Below are 18514 nucleotides of genomic sequence, written 5' to 3'. Positions count from 1 at the left end.
CTACATAAATAAACCCACACAGTACAGTGCCAATAAAGGACATGCAAATTAAGGTCGATGTTAGGTCATCAGAGCCAGTGCTTTTAGACGCGATCTCATCACCAATTCCTTCTCTGAGATCCCAGTTGTTGCAATGTCAACAAAGTTTCCAATTATAACTCTTGCCATGAATTCTGGCACCTTATGTGAGAATGGCCACTGACAAATGTAATCACATGACTTTTCAAGTCCCTTCAACAGCCTCTTAATCACACTGACAGTCTGTATTTGCCTTGCAGTGTTTTTCACCTAACAATTAAACTAAACGTTTTATTTAGTTTGTGTATGCCAAATTAAAGCAACAAACCAAATGAATATTGTTTCTTGCACTCATTAATGAGTGCCAAGACCATCAACTTGGTACCCTTGAGAAGCTGGTTAAGCAACAAAGCAGAACAATTTGGCAGATAAAGGCCACTGCAAGTAAACAAAACAAACAAACAAAGAAACACACACAAAACACTGTCCTGCTCAAATACACGCATCTGGGAAACAGTATTCCTGATGAACATGTTGCTTTATTTTTTGGTAGCAAGGTAAATTCTGGTCTATACATTTTATTACCCACAGTCCACCAGCATACTAATTGTATTCCGTGTTGTTGCACTGCACGTGTTTGTGTTGCATATGTTTAGTGTATCAAGATGAGAGACTTCTCTCTATGGTTATCACTCAAATACCAAGCCAGGCATACGCAGGCTTTTTCCTTGAAGTAGACGAGCCTGATCTGGTGTCAAAGTTGCTGGGAGAAGTCCATTACGTGTGATCTGGGTGTGAGAAAAGCTCCTCTTCTTCAGAACGTGCCATATGTTCAGGCACTACCGCCTCACCCTGCCTCTCTACTAGAGCAAAGCTGCTCCCCCTCGCATGTAAGCGTCGATGTTTTACCAGAGTCTTCGACGCCCGGAACCTCTTCCCACACTCGTCGCACGGATACGGCCGCTCCCCCGTGTGCGTGCGCCGGTGCACGGCCAGACTGCGCGACTGCCTGAAACTCCTCCCGCACTCCGCGCACACGTACGGTCGTTCGCCGCTGTGGGTCAGCAGGTGCCGCTTCATGGCAGAGCGCTGCGAGAAGCGGCGCCCGCACTGCGCGCACGCGTGGCCACGCTCCCCCGTGTGCGTCAGTCCGTGTTCCTTGAGGGTGCCCTTCGTCTTGAAGCCCTTGCCGCACGCGTCGCACTCGAAGGGACGCTCGCCAGTGTGCTTGCGCTCGTGGGTCTTAAGCAGCGCCGCGTTGGAGAAGCCTTTGCCGCAGAAGCCGCACTCGAGGCGCCAGCCGCCCGTGTGGGTTCTCCGGTGAGCGGCCAGCCCCGTCGCGCGCGCAAAGCTCTTGCCGCACTCCTCGCACACGAAGGCCTGCGTCGTGCTGTGCGTCGCTGCGTGGCTGCCGAGGGTGCTTCTCTGCGCGAAGGCCTTCCCGCACACCGCGCACATGTACGGCCTCTCACCGGTGTGCGTCCGCTCATGAATCTTCAGCACAGATGGGATCATGAAGCCTTTCCCACAATGGCTGCATTTTAAAGGCCATTCCCCAATGTGGATTCTCAATTGAGAGACGAGGCTCGATTTTATCCCCAATTCCTTTGCACATGCCAACATCTTTTTCCCCCTATCACTCTTCTTGTGACTCTCAGGCAACTCCTTACCATGAGACTCAAAAGAGGGTGAACTCGTCATCAAGTGGCTTTTCCGATGCCAGGCCAGGTTACGAGGCCTCTTCAAGTCTTTTCTGAATGTCTCACATGTACACAAATGCCTGTCAGTGCACCTCCTCTCTAGGTGGCCTGAGAATGCAAAATTCCCCGTGCACTTAACACACTTTCGAGTCTTCACTTTGCAACCTACAGATGACCCAGCTAACTCACTTTGGAAGGACAATGAAGAGGAGTCTATGGAGACCATCTCCCCAGCATCCACCTTTTCAGTCTCTTCAATATATGACCTTTCTGCAAAAGCACGAGGTGCAGAACCTGCCACGTGGAAAGAGAGGGGAAGCCATAGGCAAAATTAATATACACCAAAACTTTTCCCATTGCGGGTTTTTCCATTGCGGATTTGACTATTCGCGGAAAATTTATTGAGGTACACTTCGCCAATCACGCCCCTGTCACTTGACCATTCACGGCTGTCTGCGAGATTCCTGTGCGCATCGTAACTGTGCTACTCGAGATGATGCTGCCACGGAAGTACACACACGCCGTCTTGTCTCCATCTCGTCTCTCGTGAAGTCCATTGCGGGTCCCAGTTCACGTGCTTCCAGCATCCAGTAAGGCAGTGGGGGTTGAGCCGCACAATTTTTCTTACTTTATCAGTGCCCTTAGTTATTTTGCAGTGGCCCCTAAAATAAAATTAAGTGGTTGTGAATATAGTGAAAAGAAGCAGCGGCAGGTGATGTCTCTGAGAAAGTTGAATTACTAGAGCGACTTGTGAAAGGTGAGTGATGCTTAATTAACCATGTTATTTTCAGATTAATTTTTAGGTATACGTGTATAGCGCAGTACACTGTATTATGTTTCACATTCTATACATTTACTGTACGAGTTACACTAACACTATAGAACATCTTAATCATATATTACGTTAAATTACGTTCGGTTTCATGTTTAGGTTAATATAGGGCAAAGTAAAATAAAGGAGGGGTGGGTGTCGTATTACAAACGGTGAACCAAATCCTAGTTTTCCCATTTGCCTGAGTTTTGCCGATTGCAGCTAATTCCAGAACATAACCCATGCCACGATGGGCAAGGGTTTCGTGTATAACTAAGACGGACACTAGGTGCGCAAGCCAGCATGGGTAAGATTCTCCCACTAATTTTCTTATTTTTGCAGCAGCGATCAGATGACATTGAGACACAGCTGTGTTAGTAAGATGCAGGAAACAAAGGGTTCGCTGAGAAAGCCCAAGCATTTCAATGGATAAAACTGGCCGTTCTGCACAGATGGGTTCATGAACAGACTTGATGTGCTACTATCTGCTGGCCACTTTATAGCCCAGCGGGTTCATAAGTCTCACATCACACAATGACGAGTGCTTGTTCCACCAAACCTTGCCTCCAAATTGCTGGATTAAAAGCGTACGCCACTATGCCTGGAAAATCCACTGCAATTGTGCAACTCTGTGTTCTACCGACTTACCTTGCAAGAAGTGACATGTCGGACTTGGGAGACACGTCTTGTCAAACCCAATGCAGTTTTATTAAGGAATTAAATTTAGATGCTTAAATTGTGTGTGTGAAACTAACATACCATTGTTTCCATTCCCCGAACAAATATTGGTCTTGACCAGCAATTGCGCACTCTGCTGCCCTGCCTCTCCAATTGAGAAGTCTTCAGGCCCAATGTAAGATCCTCCAGCCTCAGGAGCCACTCCTGCATCCTGTTGCACCTCTTCAGGTCTGAAGCTGTTTTTTCCAGCCCACAAGTCCTCTTCTACAGTTGACGCTTGTTCCAAATCTTTAAAGTCTTTAGATGCCGTACCAGCTCCTCCTGTTTGGGGATCTCCTGCAGCCAGCTCTGCCTGCAAGTTTTCCATCTCTCCAGCTATGAGGCAATGTTGTTCAGCCTGGCAGTCCTTCAAAGGTACTAGAGCTTTTTGGAAGTCCTGCACCTCTCCAGACTCCATGGCTACTTCTTCGGTATAGAGATATAGTGGAGCTGGCTCTGTCTGCGAGTTCTCCATATTATTAGTCGTATAGAAGACTTCTCCAGCATGCGGGTCCTTTACTTCAGCTTTATCTTCTTTGACATTCTCCATTTCTCCGTAACATACAGCATCTTCAGCCTTGCGATGCATCTCTAGGGTCAGCTGTGCCTGTGAGATATCCATCTCCTCAGACCTTAAGCAGGTTTCACCAGCCTGAAGATGTTCCATGGGAAATGGATCTTCTTTCGAGCCATCTGTGTGTACAAACTCCACAACGTCCTCTCCAGCATGGACATATTTTACAAGTGCAGTCCCTGTCACCACGTTCTCAGTCTCTCCAGACATTGTACAATCATCTTCGGTTGCCTCAAAAGCTTTTGCTGGATGAGTTTCTTGCGGAAGGTCTTTCTGTAAGCCTTGTACCTCTGTGGACCCCATCCCAACTACATCAGCATCGAGGTTCTCTTCTGGAGCCAGGCTTTCTTGCGACTCCTCCACCTGCTCGTAGCTCAAGGTGCCTCCTATATCCGAGACGTTCTCTCCTGAACCTGTAGAAGCAAGCGCAGTACACTCAGATTATCGTGGATCATGGTATAAGTGTACAAGAAAGTGAAAACTTTCCGATCTTACACAATCCTCCATATACTTGTGCCTTTATTATCTATCCTCACTGTACTGTCTGCCCTGTGCTCACTTCCCTCACAGGAAAAGAGATCCGAAAGACGCCGTGACCATCTGCCATGGTCCCACAATACCCACCTCACTCCCACACAAGAGCCAATGTCACAGCTCCATCTCCATGGTTGTCATTCTCTTGGGCACGTTTGCTCTTTTGGATACAATTTTGTCACCAATCTCATCCGTTGACCATCAGCTCTTCCAGCTAATGTGGTCTGCCCAAGGTAACTTATTTTTTCTTAAGTCAAAATTATATCTCTAAATAATGGGTGTGATGTATAGGTAATAAAATAAGTAGCAAAAAAAAACACAAGGTTGTCTTAAGTTTGAAAATAAAACTCACACAACGCACCTCCACCTGGGACTTCTATTTCCACCTCAGAACACATCTCATACGCTTTGCTTCCCTCCTCCACCGCCACGAACCGCTCCTCTGTGGAACCACAGAGATCACCACCACAGGGATGGTGCCCGTCTTGTGCCGTGACACACACACACAGGAACATTTACGGTAAAGTGGCATTGACTATATGACAGAAATGGTGCTACGGTAGGTGCACTTTAGTCAGGCCGCATGGAGAGGTGAAGGCTTGAGAACGGAAGTCATGGGACGTAATATATTTTGGAGCTTAAAATACCAGTGACTGGCATATCCACACTCTTAACTAGAATGAGACAGCAATAAATGCGGCTTTAATATTGCCCTACTGGACAGGCAGTACCTTGTAATAAAACTATAGCCATATATGTCGAGCATCTGTGAGTTTCTTATACAATCCGGGCCAGCCTAAACACCATTAACACTCCCAAAACTCAAGTAAATTTTTTTATCAATAACAAAATTCCAAACTCACGTTGGACAGCCCGCACACAGAGCCCGGGTATACATTAATAAAATGACACCCAGATCTCCCTTGCAAAAGAGACAATGTTTCATGAGTCTCAGTGGGTTTAGTTAATCTCCTGGTTTAATAAATGACACATACAAACAAAAGCTGTGTGTTGTTTGTGTTACTTTATCATTTTAAAAGACAAAACCACCTTACCTGCAGTCCTATTCTCCACCAACAGTTGCAGGCCATCCCAGGTCTCCTGAACATTGCCATTCCCGGACTGCAAGACAAACATCACCTGCTGGCCCACAACAGGGCTCTCTACGTGCTGCCCACCCACGAGGCCTGCCATCCGAACAGACATCCGAATGAGCCATCCATCATTATACACGTCTGTGGTTTGCAAAGGGTGTTTTGCCTAACACATACAATAATTTATCATGATCAAGACATCATCATAGTTAAAGCCGTTCATGCCACCGCACCTCACCAACGTTTTCCACCCTCCATCAGATCCCACAGCTGCTGCAGTCATCTGTCCAGACAGTACCCTACGAACTTCTCTTAGATCTTCACTTTGGTCTTTTGATTCATGAGACCACTCCAATGTCTGTCTCGGTAATCGGCCCTCCTTCATCGTGCACATGTCCCACCCAGCATGGCCGTTTTTGCCTAATCATATCGACACAACTTACTTCCCATGATCTCATCTGGACATCTGCACTGCTTATCCTGTCTGGTCTCCACACCAAGATCATGACACTTCTTATAGGTAAATGGTTACAGCCACTGCTTTGTAAGAAGTGCAACTTGTGCAGCACAACCTCACCATGGCTGTCTGGGTCTCCCATAATCAGCCACGTCTGCTGTCCATGCGGCGCTGCACTCTCCTGGAGGAGCTCAGGCACAGACGACACAACCGCCACTTTTCCTTCTTCACACGCTCTGCTCTCCTGCAATATCAACATCTCTCCCTTCTCATCCCCTCCAGCCTCTGTAGATGAGAGACAGAATCATACCCAATTGCCAAGTTTCACAGAGGCGCCTACAATCGTGAAATTCCTACTTGCAGTGCAATACAATTTCACAAGATCAAGCACTATCTAGGACTGAGTCTGGGTGAACGCCATGCGTAAACAGTTGTCATAGACCGATGTGGGGCTACGTTATCAGCATGGGGCAGTGCAGAAAAATCCAGTGTAGTACTGTATTTTGGTCCAATATATGTCTTCTGCAACTGCACCAGTCAGCACTGACCAGCATTATCAAGTGTTGTAAAATAATTATAATTCCCAAAATCAGCATGGGGTGGTAATCAACCAGCAGTGGAATGATAAAAATGGCTGTATATGTATGTGCACACATTATAAGCACTCACCACCGTGCTTCAGCATGTGCTTCTTCAGTGAGGCAGCCCTGGTAAATGACTCATGGCAGAATTGACACGCGTGCTTCTTTGATGCAACCTCCATTATTTCTGGCCTGATGCCTCCCCTCGCATGTACGCGTCGATGTTTCGCCAGAGTCTTCGACGCACGAAACCTTTTCCCGCACTCGGCGCACGGGTACGGCCGCTCCCCCGTGTGTGTGCGCCGGTGCACGGCCAGACTGCGCGACTGCCTGAAACTCCTCCCGCACTCCGTGCACACGTACGGCCGCTCGCCGCTGTGGGTCAGCAGGTGCCGCTTCATGGCAGAGCGCTGCGAGAAGCGGCGCCCGCACTGCGCGCAGGCGTGGCCACGCTCCCCCGTGTGCGTCAGTCCGTGTTCCTTGAGGGCGCCCTTCGTCTTGAAGCCCTTGCCGCACGCGTCACACTCGAAGGGACGCTCGCCCGTGTGCTTGCGCTCGTGGGTCCTAAGCAGCGCTGCGTTGGAGAAGCCTTTGCCGCAGAAGCCGCACTCGAGGCGCCAGCCGCCCGTGTGGGTTCTCCGGTGAGCGGCCAGCCCCGTCGCGCGCGCAAAGCTCTTGCCGCACTCCTCGCACACGAAGGCCTGCGTCGTGCTGTGCGTCGCTGCGTGGCTGCCGAGGGTGCTTCTCTGCGCGAAGGCCTTCCCACACACTGTGCAGACATACGGCCTCTCACCTGTGTGTGTGCGTTCGTGGGCTTTCAACTGCGCAACTTTTAAGAAGGCCTTTCCGCATGCCTCGCACAGGCATGGGCGGCTCTGTGCATTGTGGATCCGGGCCTCGTGCCCAAACAGAGCTTCCGTCGTCTTGAAACGTTTCCCGCACTCCGCGCATTCGTGTGGCCGGGTTTGGGAGTGGGTGGCGTGATGGCACACCAGCCCACACGTGCTAGAAAACACCTTGCCACATTCCGCACAACCGTGTGGGTGTTGCTGTACGGGCGGGCGACGTGTCCCACACACGGCGTGCACACGCCGGCGGTGCTGCGTGAGGCTCCAAGCGAGGACAAACGACTTCCCGCACTCGTGGCAGCCGTGTGGGCGCTCGCTGCTGTGCTCCCTCTTGGCATGACAGAGCAGAGCCTGCTTTTGCAGGTAGCTCTTGCCGCAGAGCTCACAATGGAAGGGCCGGTTGCGGGCATGTGTGAGCTGGTGTGCAGCCAGGAGGGCATCCGTCTCGTAGTGACGGCCACACCGAGGACAAGCGTGCAACTTCTCAACAGCTTCTGCAGATGACAGTGAGAGTGGCCTATATGGCTTAAAACTATTTAAAATATGTTAAACATGGGTTGATGAATCACAAATATGAGTGGGATTTCCAAACAAAAACGGACTGTGAGGTGGCAGTGCGAATACAGTACAACATTCTCCTAAAAACACAAGAGAATTGGATGAATAAAAGTATTTTTTTTACACTGATCTAGCATTGGCCTCAAATGATGTAAACTCAAATATTTTTTTTACTGTCACATACAAATGCACAAATTAATTAGATGATATTTCTAACATGTTCCATTAAATTAAGAGTATACTCAAAGGATATATATTTTTTCTTGCAAGAGAGAAGAAGTGACAGTGATCACCACCTCACCTGTGTGCATTATTTTCTCATGTTTCTTCAGCTTGTAGTCGCTCAGGTAAACTTTGCCACACAATGCACATACATGGTGCCGTCTTCTTTCCATGCAAGCTGAGGGCAAAGGATGAACATGTAAAACAAATTTAACCACGTGCTTTTAGCAGCCTACTGTAATCCTAAGTGCACTTTTCTGGGTTAGGCTGAAACCCTGAAAATACCCGCAGCAGTGCTTGGTAAAAGCTTGACAGAACGAAAGCTCAACACGCAGCCCAACCAGGAAACCTGCACGTGGAACACAAAACTCAAGTTACAAGACTAAAGGGACAATGAGAGGTGTCCGTGTAGGTAGGTATGTTGAATTCTTAACCAGGCAAGAGATCAACCTCTTGTGCTTGAGGTGTCCAAGTGAATTCAGGGGTAAATACAATGTCAGAGCACTGGAAATTATAATCAAACTGAGCTATCAGCATCATTTTTATTCGGAACTTTCAAAGTGAACAGTACATCACTTTGTGTCAAAGAACCTCTGTGACGAAACATGAAATCCCTTCAGACGCATTTTATATACACTAGCCCACCTTGCCCAATACCCTGCAAAGAACGCAGTGTCCTTCTGTATTCAAAAACCTACATGTTTAATCATCAGAACTCGAAAAATAAAATAAAAATCAACATTTAGCATAATGCTATATTGCACAGTTATTTTTGACAGTCATGCCAATTAGCTCACTACACTACAGAACCTGCAAACAAAACCAGCGGCAGAAAACTCGCTTTCGGTTGGCTCAGAGCACTGACAGCTGATTCAAAACTGAATCATCATGGTGAGTGACCGTCTGAGTGACTTTGCCACCTCCTCGTCTATCCCACTGAGACTCACCAATGTCACCAGCGTCAATAAAGATTCCTCCTCCTACATCTGTCCGAGACTGCTCACCCTCTCCTGGGCTTGAGGTTCTTCCTGTGGATGGTGGCTCTGAATCGTTGGCATCCATTTATCTCGATCAGCCTCAATTCAACTTTGCAGTTTAGCTTCCAAAGCTTTCAATCATTCTTACCTGGGGAATCCAAAAAGTAAGAAATTAGCACTGATAATCAGGCGCGGTTCGTCCACTTGGGACGTTGGGGCACCGCCCCACCAAGCAGCTGGAGATGAGAAATAATTTTTATAATAAAAAAAACTTTTCAATAAATAGTTAAGTTGTGTTAACATTTTTTAATATAATGATTCTTTCAACGTGGATTTCCTAATCAAGATAACATTTTAAGTTATTCATTTTAGAAACCACTGCATCACCAAGGTCTGATTTGTGCCTCGGGGAGGTCTCACAACAGCCCCATCTAGTTGAAATGTCACGAGCCGCCAATGCTGATAATGCTCTTTGAGTAATGGTACAAACGTATGAAAATATTTCACATGGAATATCCCTTGAAATAGAACATACGTTTGCAAGGCTGTGCAGTGTCCAGTGACACATACATAGCAAACGCAAATCTTTAGACTCGAAGACTTATACAGCTGGCATCTATATGTAGTTATGTTAACGATGTATTACATTTCTCGTGCAGTTACTCAATCTTTAATAACCTGTACTGGGAAATATATATGAATGGATAACAGACAAACTCAGTCCCATTATCACTTTAAGATGTTTTTTGTTCATGTTTTTGTTTTTTGTTTGTTGCGGTTGCACCCGATTCAAGAGCTGAATGGCTCACAGGGCTATACCTAATAAATTAACTTGAACTTGAAGTGTGTTTAAAATAAGTGTATTAGTCCTGTGATTAAGCTTTATTCAAGTGCTATTATACCCCCACTACTGCACAGTAAACATTGATTCACGGGCAAACGAGTGACTGGGCTCACGAGTTATTCAATTAAATTAACAATGAACATTAGATGGAATTGACTCGCCTGAACAATACACGACTATGGCCAACGACTGGGTACAACCCGCACTTCCCGACAAGCGCGTTTGGCTCCGTGCGGTGCGAAAGAAGTTCAAAGTACAGTTCGTTCTCAATGCATTTTTAAACGCTTAACATTTTGGCACACGTAAACATCTTGTATTCCCCAAAAATTTTAGTAATAATAAGTATAACCCGTATAAACAAAGTTTTTCACTCTAAATCCTTTATATGCGTGGCGGCTAGAGTCCTCTCGTCCTCTGGCTTGAGATGGCTGCCACATATGGGTCAGATGATTACATTGCACCATTAAGCAATTGGTAATTAAATATAATATTTTTGTCCTAAAAAGTGTTAAAATTTTGAATTTTTTTTTACGAACATTAATTGTCACGCACACCGAGTCTGTGTGCAAAATGTCAGCTCGATTGGATCACGGGAAGTGGCTTAAAAAACGACCGAAAAATTTGCACGGTCCTAAGCAAGCAAGCACGCAAGTGAACTTAATATAAAGGATTTAAAAAGATACGAGAACACCGAAATATAGACAACATCACTTGAACACTCAAGCTCCAATAAAGTCCAGGGAACAATGATACCGATAATTAGATTGTATACAGCGTTGTGTATGCAAATGAGTGAATGGACGAATAACCATGATTTTATGCACGGAATGAATCAATGAATGGTTGAGGTGATGAGTGTATGTATGAATACTGAACGTACATTCGTGCATGACCTCTGGTTGCCACCTCTCCCGAGTCATACCCGAACAGTTCGGCAATTGTAATGATGTTCGGGTGGCAGGAGTTGTTTAGTGCCGATATCTGATAACGGTAATGTTTCACTTTATCACAGTAGCGTGCGCAGTTTTTCTTTATAGATACAGGCTGAGATACATGCGAATATGACGTGGGAAATGTGGAAACCCTTAGCACGAACGGATAAAATGCATCGCTGGGAGCGAACTGCCCGAGGTCTCAATCAATGCACTAGCGAATAGGTGAACGAATTAACGTACAAATAGGTTACATTTGTAACTACGTGAATGAGTTAATGAACGAATGAGACATTGCATGAATGAGTGAATGCACGAACGGAGAGGGGGGATGAGCGAGGCAGTTGCGGCCTACTGCGCCTCTCACCCGCGGTGATGGCCCAAGGAGCCCGCCTTGCATCCCACACGCGCCCCGTCGCGTTTATTAGAATCTTACACGTTCAATTATTATTACTATTCACGTTATATCTTTACCTATAAAACTCGATTATCGCCACTGAAAAACTTCATCTCGGCGGCGTAACAGCGGCGCTGCTTGTCCGGCCCAGAGGTGCACCGCGCGACGCAGAGGCTTGTGGGAAACGCGGACAGACCCGGCACGTGTTACCCCTGCAACGTCGGGGTCAACGTCGGGTCAACGTTGGGACAAAATCGGGCCCAACGTTCCACGTTGACGAGGACGGTGTGGGTGGCCGATGTTGTTCTACGTGTATGTGTGTTGAACTTCGTTTTTCACCGCATGTAGCCAACCGTGCTAATCGGATGAGCCGGGGTGAAGGACAACATACCGCAAAGAAGGCAAAGTTTGTCACTCGAGATTCTAGATGATGATGATACTGGTAGGAACCGCCAGGTTACACCAGCCCACAGGGGATTATTGTGTCCGTCCGTCGTGCAGGGAGGGGCTGGGTGGGAGGGGATAGGTGGGGATGGGGCTGGGTGAGGAGGGGCTGGATGGGGAGGGTGGGGCTGGGTGAGGGGTGGGGCTGGGTGGGGAGGGGCTGGTCACCCCGTGGTGCCCTTATAAAACTCAACGTTTCACCTACTCACGCCGCCTTGTGCCCGCCCTCAGTCAGGCATATTTGCGGAATACACCACGCCACCATTGACCCTGGCCATTGACCGAGCAACCCAACGTTCCTACCAGCTCCCTCCACAGGAATGTTGCATGTTTGTGTGAAGACAGGTGTTAGGATCCATCTCTAACAGAGAGGGTCATTGACCAAACATCTGCCAGTTCACCTGCATTTGTTTGACGACGCCTGACTATTGATGAGAAAGACAATGTCAAAACTGGTCCAGTTTTGCTTTTATTAAACGAAGGCTGCTGATGCTATGCCCTCCAAAGAGGCGATGTGGCTCAGGGTGCATAAAATGTACTTATGCTTGTCAAAGGGCATGTCTGCTTATTTTATTTATTATTCTCAACGACGCTATTTTAAATAGGTAACTCCAAGTATACAGGATAACGTAGGCTTACTTTCATGACCAATATGATCCGAGGTTTTTTGGTTAGATCCCATAAATGTGTCGTTAAACCCACCACCACCTGACACAGCAAATTAGTAAGGTTTGTCAGCTGATTGTATTACTCTATCTAATATCGAGGCGTCGGGGGTCCAAATATACAGGCGTCAGGATCGAACTCACGACCTGTACACACTAGCGAGATAGTTAACATCTCGCCACCGTGGCACCCTCTGACGATCCAACGACTTATTTAGCACCACGAGCTGTTTTTATTGCTCCTTGATGGACGACCTCAGACATGTTCCGTTATTTTTTAATGATCGGTCATTGTCCCTTCTAACAGTGACCTTCCCAACCCACCTTTGTTAAGTTTGACTTGTCATTAACCTGTGCTCTCCAATATACATTAATTCCAAGCATGCAGTTCTCTAAGCTATTTTTTTACATAGATTTTTATGACCACGTAATCATGGGTAGAACACACCGAAGACTTATCCCTGTAGGTCCACTGGTATGTTACTTGTCATGATCAAATTCAGTTTTCCCAAAAGCCATTCAACCCTGCTTTTGTCTCTGTTGTTATCTTTTGGATTCCTGGTCTGCCTTCAAAAGCTGTGCGAGGAACACATTCGTGGTTTTCTTGTTGTCCCTCAAACAGCTATTTCAAGTTTGTAATGGTTAAGTAGTTAAATTCTAATCTCATATAAATTATCTATAAATCTGAAGATCAGGAATCGTACTTAACAGAAAAAAATTGCATTCCTAGAATCTATCGGTATTAACCTTGAACCATTTGCAACCACATGTTAACATGCATACCACTTCCAATGTAACAGCAGGACATCTTGGAAAACATTGTATTTTCCTGTTTTACTTATGTACGGTCCCACTATATAGAGGACTCTTGCCTATACCATGCAACACATAATTTAATAAGCTATACTCTTGCTGATGAGAAAAAGAAAATTAATAAATGATCGTTTGCCTGCTGAAACAAACATTATTGGAGAAGACTTTGTTTTAGATAGCTGAAATACTAAAATGTGAAATAAAAAAAATTACCGATGCACCATTGCCTAATATTTAATTAGCAACAATTTACCATGGCAGTACATTGTCATGATGTTTTATTTTGTATCGTGCTAGGAATAGGGAAACCCCATATTTTAATGCACAATTAGATGCAAGTATTGAGAGTAATATTTGGTTTTATTCTGATCCAGTGTCTAGAAAATATGGGATTTTAAGAGTCTGCCTAACCATGTTTAATGCTATAGCTTGATGTTCAAGTGCTTAAGAATTTCCATAATTCCAAGAAATGCATGCACTCATATCACAATGTTTTACATCGTTTATTCACTTAGTCATATACAGAAGAGTTTCTGATAAACAAATATTAACTCCTACGCATCCAATCTTTCCAATTTCAGACACTTCATTTCTTGGGTTCCTCTTCAAATTCAGGCTCTGCAATGAGAAAGAGATCATTTAGAATCAACACTAATGAACATAACAAATACATATCAGTAAATAACAGAAAACTCATCAGGAACACTACCTGATAACATAATATATTTAGTAGACTGTTCCTGATAATGGCTCTTCACAGCACAGAGGACAAAGTTTAATTGGCACAATTTGCAGCGTGGTGCTATGAAAAATGTGACGTTCACATACTAGCAGTTCTGTATTATTAGGCTTGTTCACCCAATAAATCCTCACTCAGTCTCAAGACTGTTTCAGAAGGAGTTTCTGCAATCAGGATAACGATTCCTATTTTCCCCAATTGAGTAATTTGTGAGTACATTTTCTACGACGCCGGCAAAAATGGCACACTCTTGAATAACGCCATGGGATGTCTAACGTTCACTGTGAGGACAGACAACGCAATATTATTAGGGTTAAGACACTGGCAGTATCTGTGGGCTCGTAACACGAACCTCTGCACTACCGCCGGGCTGCGTCACCGCTCTATTGTAAACCATGAATACATGTGCATAATTAGTCGCAGAGTCTTAAACAATGTTAAGCATTGATACATAACTGGTGTGACACATCAAGCAAACAATAGCCATATAACAATTCAAAATAAAAAAAATGTAGGCTTACATTGCATATATCAAATTATATAACAATTACTTCCAATACATATGTAGTTACCCTATAATCACAATACGACATAATTTATAATCAAAACTACTACAGAATTTACAGAATCATACTACTACAGATTCTGCAGAATAACACAATCGTAGACTCCACAAATTCACAACACTCCCGATTCTATAATCACGCTACAATAGATTTCAATTACACCACTATGCTACAAGCATGACAAATATGTTCATGAATGAAATGTTAACCTGGAATCAGACAATTAATTGAACCGTGGAGGATGTCACTCATTACACTCCTAAGCCTGACTATGGCAGCGGCATACCTTTGAATTTCAGCTCAGGAAACTTGGTGAGATCTCCGCCTCCGAAGAGTCGCTGAAGCTTGGTCATCTCGTCAGCGAGATTCCGCTGAAATTCAGCACCGGCATCCACTGGCCCGCCTGCAGCCCTATCATCGAACAGGACAAAACACATTCACAACATTTCTAGATTTGAAGCTTTCGTGACTGCAAGGAATCATATTCTTAGGTTTTTTTTCGGTAAAGTCACGTAGGTAAAACATCAAAATTAATGAAAATAAAATAAAACAAAAAATCACGACGTTTCGGAGGCAACACAAGTCTCCGTCATCAGGTGGGACCGTCACAGCCGAATTGGCTGCATCAAGTGTAGTCAATTCGGCTGTGACGGTCCCACCTGATGACGGAGACTTGTGTTGCCTCCGAAACGTCGTGATTTTTTATTTTATTTTCATTAATTTTGATGTTTTACCTACGTGACTTTACCGAAAAAAAACCTAAGAATAACATTCACAACACTTACACTGCTATATTTTTTCACTACGTGACTTTACCGAAAGACCCAAGGAGTGTGAACACTTATAGAACACACTTGTTTAATATCTAGCCAATTGGGTTGAACAATGACAAGGGCAAAGCACTGCAGTCAGAAATTAACTATGGGGTCGATAAAATGGCTGCCATGTTGTAGGAATGGTGATTTTTTTTTTACCATTGGTTCAGGGCTGTAACCTGGAGATGAGCTCCACCCCACACCTGTCATGTTATATCACTGTAACAAGCAATCTGCATTCACCCGAGTGGCACCACAGCACTCTACGAATTTGACTGATGTACCTTTAAATGAGGTGAATGACTCGGCACTACATTATGTGCGCTGCAGAGAGCCACCAACCAACTTCAAACCCACGAATTTCTTCATTTCCTACGTGAGTCAAGCCAGTTTTTCTTTATAGGAGCATATTTAATCTCAAGAACTGCTGCAATTGTATATCTATTGTATTGCGATTTCTTAAAAATATATATTCAAATTTATCGAGAGGTACGTCAGAATAAATGTTCAGAAAATTGGATGGGAGACAACGGCATTAACAGTGATATTTTGGGTGATGGCCCTTCTTCATGAGAAAGAAAGGACAGAAAACGTGTATTTACAGTTGCAAATGTATTTCACACTGTAGGTTGTTGAGAAAAATATTAACATTTAACAGTGACAAATATCAGTGTGCAATGCCAATTCCAAACGTTGCACTGATCAACTTTCTTAAAATGTCCCATATTTATCAGGGCCCTGTAGTGTAAGGTGTAAGATCTCCAACGGTAAACATCTTCAGGTAAGTTTTTTGTGTTTTCTATTGATGCTCGACCCACTTGCTCTTGGTGTTGTACTCGTGGATCTTGTCCACAAACAGCTTCTGGATGGGGTCGAGCTGGCGTGCTGTATTAAAGGCGACGGCCGAGAGGCCCAGGTTGCACCGGAGCTGCAGGGCTAGAGTAGCCCGCAGTGGAGTGGAGCTCACGAACAGCCGCTTCACAATCATTCTGCACAAACACAGGCGCGCACAAAACGCAGCTCCGTCACACGGCGAATGCCGATTCCCTTGAAGGTCAAGAGGTCGGCATGGCCAGAAGCGTCTCGGCACAAAGTAGGGCCCCCTGTGTGCAGACAGTGAGGCAGGAACGGCTTACTCAGCTGCAGAAGAGACACACTGAGAAATGCAAGGATAAATATAAGCACAAAGACAGAGGAAGAAGATATCATTACAATGGGACACATAGTCATGGAGACAGACAAAATAGAAACAGAGCTATAGACATGCAGACACAAGAGACAAACATATAAACATACATATGGAGGCAGACATAGAAAGATGCAGGCATGAAGAGACACGCTTCAAGGAGTCACTAAAAATGCTCTGTGTACGAACAAATGTTGAACGTGTGTAAAAGACCGTACTGACGTCCTTGATGGTGGCACACCTCGCAATCGCTTCCTTCTTTTGCTAGATCCCTCAACTGTTGCAAGGTCGACAACCCTTCATGCAAGGTCTTAGACACAATAAAGAGACGGACACATGAAGGCCGTCTCATGGCCCTTTGGTCGCCTTACTGTGGGTGCCACTTCCAATGCCCGTGGCCGGTAACCTGCCCTTCCCCACCGCGCAGCGCACGTATCCCAACCCCATAATTCTGACATTCCCGGCGCAATTTAACATTTTCTCGAGCGCCCCGAGTTGCTTCCCCGATGCCGCTCGCCCTCGCTCAGAGGTCGCCGTGAAGCGTCGGACTCGGACTCGGGCCTAGCCTCGCCTAGCCCCTCGCCTTCACAAGGTCGCGACGGCCCACTCAAACCCGTCGACCCTCCGCCGCGGATAACGCGAGCGGGCCGAGGGGGGCGAGCACCTTGCGCGATGTCAAAAGCGCGTGTCCCCTTTACGACCTCGCCTCCCGCCATGGGAATGTGGAATTTCCACCACTGGGATATTCAGGGGCTGAACGAAAAAAAACGCGATTTTTTTGGGGTTTAGCGCGACACCAGGATTACAACAAAATCCACGTGGACTCTTTAACGTCTGCACCACACGGGTGTGGCGCGTTCTTAAGGCGAGTGCCTCGGCCCATCATCGACACCGGGCGGCCGGGGCGATAAAGCGAGAGACTTACTTCTTGTTCGCGACTCCACCGCACGAAGACAGCCTCAGGGTTACGTGATGCTCGGAATCGACTCCGCGCTGCCGCCTCGATTCCTTTCGCGACTCTCGCAGCTAACGATGCGAGAATCGAATCGACGCGGTGTACGGATCGATCCGTTTGCATTCACGTGAGTTTACGCAATGCAATTGATTCGCGATATCCGTTCGCTTTTCGCCATGAGGGGAAATCGACGTGGGGTCGTCTAACCTCCTGCGAGCGTTGGCGATTGTCACCGCTTATGAATTGTTCATAGGCGGCAAAGGCCTTGTGCATTGAATCACGAATTGTGATCGTGCGCGAAGAATCGATGCCGCGCTTAAGCCAAGGGCAGGAGGGTGATCCGGAAATGAGACTAAGCTGAGATGTCATCAACGGTTTCGTTAAAACTATTATTATTTATAATTATTATAATTTTTCTTGTCCATCGCATTAAGTTCCAATTACCAAGTAAATTTAGTACAACGCAGTTGCAGGCATTTTTTTTTTAAATAAATATTTTACGTAACGAGTCGTGGTCGCTTTTCGAGGAAGGCCATGGCACCCAAATTGATGAATCAGACTGCGGGAGGAATCCGATGAGCTCAGTTTCTCAGTTTCATTTATTTGGTATAGCCATGTGAGCCATTCGGCTCTTGAATCGGGTGCAACCGCTACAAACAAAAAACAAAAACATGAAACAAAAACATGAACAAGAAACATCTTAAAGTGACTATGTGCAAACAGAAAATCCAGGAAAAGACAGCAAAATATTCCACAAAAAGCACCGTACACCAACACTGTGTGCAAAGATCCCAGTGGGATGCAAGTCAAACAACAACAACCACAAGACAACTTAGATTAAGGCCATCAGTATAACTCCGTAATACAACTAAGAAACACGGCCAAACTAAATTTTATTTTTCGAAATCACCAAAATAAAGCCATAAAAGCAATGTAACAGTGATCATAGGAACTGTGACCGAATTTTCACAATAAACGACATAAACAACATATACCACCAGACCCTGCAGCCATAGCTGGCTGCATGAGTCACTCCACAACAGCAGGAGCATCAGTTGGAGTATCAA

At 45.7% G+C, this 18514-nt stretch overlaps 2 protein-coding genes across 10 annotated transcripts; both read right to left on the bottom strand.

Annotated features, from left to right (window-relative positions):
- Nucleotides 1–9: 9 nt before the first annotated feature.
- Nucleotides 10–11528, bottom strand: LOC133347235 (uncharacterized). 9 transcript variants are annotated; one of them, XM_061559341.1, is made up of 9 exons: nt 11235–11527; nt 9119–9239; nt 8194–8292; nt 6575–7828; nt 6026–6190; nt 5410–5541; nt 4707–4838; nt 3289–4233; nt 13–2012 (listed from the first exon to the last, which is right to left on the bottom strand). In XM_061559341.1, the coding sequence occupies exons 2-9, from the start codon at nt 9174–9176 to the stop codon at nt 796–798; spliced, it is 4002 nt and encodes a 1333-aa protein (XP_061415325.1). In that variant the 5' UTR covers nt 9177–9239; nt 11235–11527; the 3' UTR covers nt 13–795. The 9 variants fall into 9 exon arrangements, with proteins under 9 accessions (XP_061415327.1, XP_061415325.1, XP_061415319.1 ...); XM_061559335.1 differs by having other exon boundaries at nt 15–2012; nt 9062–9327; XM_061559336.1 differs by having other exon boundaries at nt 15–2012; nt 9062–9239; nt 11342–11520.
- Nucleotides 11529–13673: 2145 nt separating this feature from the next.
- ATP5PF (ATP synthase peripheral stalk subunit F6) lies at nt 13674–17607 on the bottom strand. Its single transcript, XM_061559333.1, has 4 exons — nt 17418–17607; nt 16125–16295; nt 14778–14902; nt 13674–13804 (listed from the first exon to the last, which is right to left on the bottom strand). Exons 2-4 carry the CDS (start codon nt 16292–16294, stop codon nt 13773–13775), a joined length of 327 nt encoding a protein of 108 aa, XP_061415317.1. The 5' UTR covers nt 16295; nt 17418–17607; the 3' UTR covers nt 13674–13772.
- Nucleotides 17608–18514: the final 907 nt, after the last annotated feature.

Source organism: Lethenteron reissneri, chromosome 25, assembly GCF_015708825.2.
Source record: "Lethenteron reissneri isolate LAM-NWPU_2019-01 chromosome 25, ASM1570882v1, whole genome shotgun sequence".
NCBI classification, from domain to species: domain Eukaryota; kingdom Metazoa; phylum Chordata; class Hyperoartia; order Petromyzontiformes; family Petromyzontidae; genus Lethenteron; species Lethenteron reissneri.
The sequence above is the reverse complement of the archived record's forward strand: the minus strand, read 5'-3'. Positions and strand labels throughout refer to the sequence as shown.

What these genes read in the sequence shown, in the direction of transcription:
- ATP5PF (XM_061559333.1), bottom strand. Translation starts at nt 16,294, where the DNA reads ATGATTGTGAAGCGGCTGTTCGTGAGCTCCACTCCACTGCGGGCTACT. An exon ending in GAGTACAACACCAAGAGCAA is followed by an intron (nt 14,903 to 16,124) that starts GTGGGTCGAGCA and finishes GTTCGATGATAG; the next exon opens with GGCTGCAGGCGGGCCAGTGG. An exon ending in TCCTGAGCTGAAATTCAAAG is followed by an intron (nt 13,805 to 14,777) that starts GTATGCCGCTGC and finishes TTCTCATTGCAG; the next exon opens with AGCCTGAATTTGAAGAGGAA.
- LOC133347235 (XM_061559335.1), bottom strand. Translation starts at nt 9,176, where the DNA reads ATGGATGCCAACGATTCAGAGCCACCATCCACAGGAAGAACCTCAAGC. An exon ending in TATTGACGCTGGTGACATTG is followed by an intron (nt 8,293 to 9,061) that starts GTGAGTCTCAGT and finishes CTTTGCCCTCAG; the next exon opens with CTTGCATGGAAAGAAGACGG. An exon ending in GGTGGAGAATAGGACTGCAG is followed by an intron (nt 4,839 to 5,409) that starts GTAAGGTGGTTT and finishes TCACGGCACAAG; the next exon opens with ACGGGCACCATCCCTGTGGT.